This window comes from Gorilla gorilla, chromosome 6, assembly GCF_029281585.2.
Source record: "Gorilla gorilla gorilla isolate KB3781 chromosome 6, NHGRI_mGorGor1-v2.1_pri, whole genome shotgun sequence".
Taxonomy (NCBI): Eukaryota; Metazoa; Chordata; class Mammalia; order Primates; family Hominidae; genus Gorilla; species Gorilla gorilla.
Window position 1 is genome coordinate 158,301,032 of NC_073230.2, and position 4,490 is coordinate 158,305,521.

At 41.7% G+C, this 4,490-nt stretch overlaps 1 protein-coding gene and 1 non-coding gene across 3 annotated transcripts; both read left to right on the top strand.

The window, feature by feature from the left end:
* The first annotated feature begins 395 nt into the window (after positions 1–395).
* TRNAC-GCA (transfer RNA cysteine (anticodon GCA)) lies at positions 396–467 on the top strand. Its single transcript has one exon. It is a non-coding gene; the product is annotated as a tRNA-Cys (tRNA).
* Positions 468–3,288: 2,821 nt separating this feature from the next.
* On the top strand, positions 3,289–4,103 carry LOC101152176 (nucleophosmin-like). Of its 2 annotated transcripts, XM_031013235.1 has the most exons (3): positions 3,289–3,328; positions 3,623–3,806; positions 3,896–4,103. In XM_031013235.1, exons 1-3 carry the CDS (start codon positions 3,289–3,291, stop codon positions 4,101–4,103), a joined length of 432 nt encoding a protein of 143 aa, XP_030869095.1. The 2 variants fall into 2 exon arrangements, with proteins under 2 accessions (XP_030869095.1, XP_018886199.2); XM_019030654.2 differs by having other exon boundaries at positions 3,289–3,806.
* Positions 4,104–4,490: the final 387 nt, after the last annotated feature.

Here is a 4,490-nt window from a genome sequence, read left to right on the forward strand (position 1 = left end):
GTAGAAAGTGGGACAATAGGTCATCTTGTGTCTCAGGGTGTGAGGTTATGGCCAGGTCTCGTTTCAGACCTGCTAGTCTATCTATGCAGAGACTTCTCTGCTCCTCAGCACCCTAGTACAGGAAGGTAGGAGGGGAACTAGGCTTCTGTTAAGCTGGGATAGCCAGTGACTGCCCACTGCAGGGCAGATGGAACAGGGGTGGCAGAGGTAAAGATATGCCTGGCACATGAAATATGGTTAGGTGTTCACAGGTAGACCAGGGAGTGAGTGATGGCAGTGAGGGCCAGGCTATCATGGGCAGGCTCCCCACACCCCTCAGGAACATGGCTGTGAGTCCAGAAACAGCCATCAGCTGCACAGTTGTAAAGGTGAAATTAAGAGGAAGGATAAGGCCTGGGGGTATAGCTCAGGGGTAGAGCATTTGACTGCAGATCAAGAGGTCCCTGGTTCAAATCCAGGTGCCCCCTACTCCTTTTAATCACTGAAGTAGTGCTGGGATTTCTGCCCCTTCTCCCCACATGTGACCATTAGTGTGCTTTATTTCATGATAAAATTTAGTGTCTGGATCAGGACAAGGTCTAAGAATCCTCCCCTGATCATTGCCCAGATAATATAATAACTACTAGGGTCACATGTGATTGAAGAGGCTGACCAAGTTAGCCCAGACAAGCCCCACCTCTGGGTCTCTTGCCCTTCATGGTCTATATGTGGACTTCACTCTTTCTCAGTATCTCATTTCCTCAACCTCACCGTAATCTCCAGAAAGAAGGCACAGACTATCTCTTTGATCTTGCTACTACTGTGAAGTATGAAGGAAATGTATGCAGCTTCCTACTTCCCAGAGGCAACTATAATGATTTGAAAGCAATGTCAAATTTGTCTCTTTTCTCTGTCTGTGAATTTCTTGAGGGTGCTGCCTCTACCACAGATTCTGGCCATCTGATTCTCCCTTCTTCTCTCCTAACACTTCTTATTTCTTACCCTGGGTCAGTATTTCCTTGATGAGAATACCTAGAAGTAGACCCTACTTTATATTATATTTAAAAATTCAGATAAAATGTTTAAGACATATAAATGGCTGTAACAAATCTTCAGAGGATTCTCTACTTTCCTTGATGAACAAAGAAATCTGAAATAATCTTTTATATGAGGACAAATAAAAATTCAGAAAATATGAAAAACATCTCATTAAAAGTATCAAAGAGCTAACACAGGAAATACCCGATGTAGATTTGGAAATGATGGGAAGCAGAAGTTTAAATCTCCTTACTAAAAGCTGCGTTGGCCCTGAGTGTATTTCTCAGTTCAGAAGAGGCAGCTGAGAAGCTGAGTGGAGCTTTTGGGAACCTCTCAAAACTAAGGAGATAGAAGTCAGAATTCTGGGCACAACTACAGTACAGACATTGATGAGACCAACTCTGACTTTGGACTAGGAACTCAAGGGGTAAGAGTAAATGGAAAGAAATTCAGCCACTGTAAGAATTTGTGGCTAGGCTTTTTAACGTTTGAATGGCTCAGGAAAACTCAAACCTTGAAATTATATTAAGGTGTCCTGATTGCTCAGATACTTGGAAAAAGCAAATAAAGGAAGATATTATTATCCCTGGCCTTAGATTAGTCCTGCAAATACAATTTTAAGTAAAATTTTAGCATACAGTAAAAGATAACAAAATACACAGGGAAGCAAAAAGCTATGAATGAGAATAAACAGAAATAACAGACCACAGAACTAAACAAAGGGACTTTGGATATTAGAACTACCAGAAACATTATAAAATAACAGTGTTACTGTGTTGAGGGAGATAACAGCCAACCTTGAAATTTTCTTTTTTTTTTTTTTTTAGTATTTATTGATCATTCTTGGGTGTTTCTCGGAGAGGGAGATTTGGCAGGGTCATAGGACAATAGTGGAGGGAAGGTCAGCAGATAAACATGTGAACAAAGGTCTCTGGTTTTCCTAGGCAGAGGGCCCTGCCGCCTTCCGCAGTGTTTGTGTCCCTGGGTACTTGAGATTAGGGAGTGGTGATGACTCTTAACGAGCATGCTGCCTTCAAGCATCTGTTTAACAAAGCACATCTTGCACCGACCTTAATCCATTTAACCCTTAGTGGACACAGCACATGTTTCAGAGACCACGGGGTTGGGGGTAAGGTTATAGATTAACAGCATCCCAAGGCAGAAGAATTTTTCTTAGTACAGAACAAAATGGAGTCCCCTATGTCTACTTCTTTCTACACAGACACAGTAACAATCTGATCTCTCTTTCTTTTCCCCACATTTCCCCCTTTTCTATTCGACAAAACTGCCATCGTCATCATGGCCCGTTCTCAATGAGCTGTTGGGTACACCTCCCAGACGGGGTGGTGGCCGGGCAGAGGGGCTCCTCACTTCCCAGACGGGGCGGCCGGGCAGAGGCGCCCCCCCACCTCCCAGACGGGGCGGCTGGCCAGGCGGGGGCTGAAAATTTCAAAAGGAAATTTAAAAGCATGAAAAGTAACTTAGGAGATTTGAAAAGAAGACAAAATATAAATTTTGTGTCTAAAAATATAATTAACTAAAATTAAAAAACTCAGCGAATAGGTCTATGCTCTTCTTAATAGATTAAGCCAGTGAGAAAAATCAGTGAACTAAAACATTGGGAGGAAAAACTATCCATCATAAAACATGGAAAGACAAAAGTATGGCAAACACAGAAGATAAGGTAATTAATATAGAAGAACAGAAAGAAAAAAGACTAAAGAAAAGTGAACAGAGCCTAAGGGACCCATGGGACACCGCAAGTGGACCAACATATGCATTGAGATTCCCAGAAGAGGAAGGGAGAGAAAATGGGACAGAGAGAATATTTGAAGAAATAATAGTTGAAAACTATTGATGAAAGTTTTGATGAACTTTCATTGATGGAAGACATGAATATAAAAATCTAAGAAGCTCAGCTGGGCACAGTGGCTCATGCCTGTAATCCCAGTACTTTGGAAGGCTGAGGTGGGTGGATCACTTGAGGTCAGGAGTTTGAGACCAGCCTGGTCAACCTGGTGCAATCCCATCTCTACTGGAAAAAAAAAAAAAAAAAGGCAGGCGTGGTGGCACATGCCTGTAATCCCAGCTACTCAGGAGGCTGAGGCATGAGAATTGCTTGAACCCAAGAGGCAGAGGTTAAAGTGAGCTGAGATTACCCTGCTGTCATTCCGTCCTATGCAGCTGTTCTCTTGTGCAGTGGTCGTTTATCTCCATCCACCTTCTCTCCTACCTAAGTGCATGCCACCACTTGATGGAAGATTCGTGGACATGGGGATGAGGCCCCTGAGGCCCCAGAACTGTCTTTTCAGTTGTGAACTAAAGGCCAACAAAGATTATCACTTTAAGGTGGATAATAATGAAAATGAGCACCAGTTACCTTTAACAACAATCAATTTAGGGGCTGGTGCAATGGATGAATTGGACATTGTTGAAGCAGAGGCAATGAATTACGAAGGCAGTCCAATTAAAGTAATACTGGCAACTTTGAAAATGTCTGTACAGCCAGTGGTTTCCCTTGGGGGCTTTGAAATAACACCACCAGTGGTCTTACAGTTGAAGTGTGGTTCAGGGCCAGTGCATATTAGTGGACAGCACTTAGTAGCTGTGGAGGAAAAAGCAGAGTCAGAAGATGAAAACAAGGAGGTTGTGAAACTCTTAAGTATATCTGGAAAGCAGTCTGCCCCTCGCGGTGGTAGCAAGCTTCCACAGAAAAAAGTAAAACTTGCTGCTGATGAAGATGATGATGAGGATGATTTTGATGATAAGGAAACTGAAGAAAAACACCAGTGAAGAAATCTATATGAGATACTCCAGCCAAAAATGCACAAAAGTCAAATCAGAATGGAAAAGACTCAAAACCACCATCAACATCAAGATCAAATGGACAAGAATCCTTCAAAAAACAGCAAAAAACTCCTGAAACACCAAAAGGACCTAGTTCTGTAGAAGACATTAAAGCAAAAATGCAAGCAAGTATAGAAAAAGGTGGTTCTATTCCCACAGTGGAAGCCAAGTTCATCAGTTATGTGAAGAATTGCTTCCAGATGACTGACCAGGAGGCTATTCAAGATCTCTGGCAGTAGAGGAAGTCTCTTTAAGAAAATAGTTTAAACAATTTATTTAAAAATTGTCATTTCATTTCTGTAACAGTTGATATCTGGCTGTCTTTTTTATAATGCAGAGTGAGAAATTTCCCTACCGTGTTTGATAACTGTTGTCTAGGTTCCATTGCCAAGAACGTGTTGTCCAAAATGCCTGTTTAGTTTTTAAAGATGGAACTCTGCCCTTTGTTTGGTTTTAGGTATGTGTGGAATGTTATAATAGGACATAGTAGTAGCGGTGGTTAGACATGGAAATGGTAGGGAGACAAAAATATACATGTGAAATAAAGCTCAGTAATTTAATAAAAAAAAAAAAAAGTGAGCTGAGCTCATGTCACTGCACTCCAGCCCAAGTGACAGAATGAAACC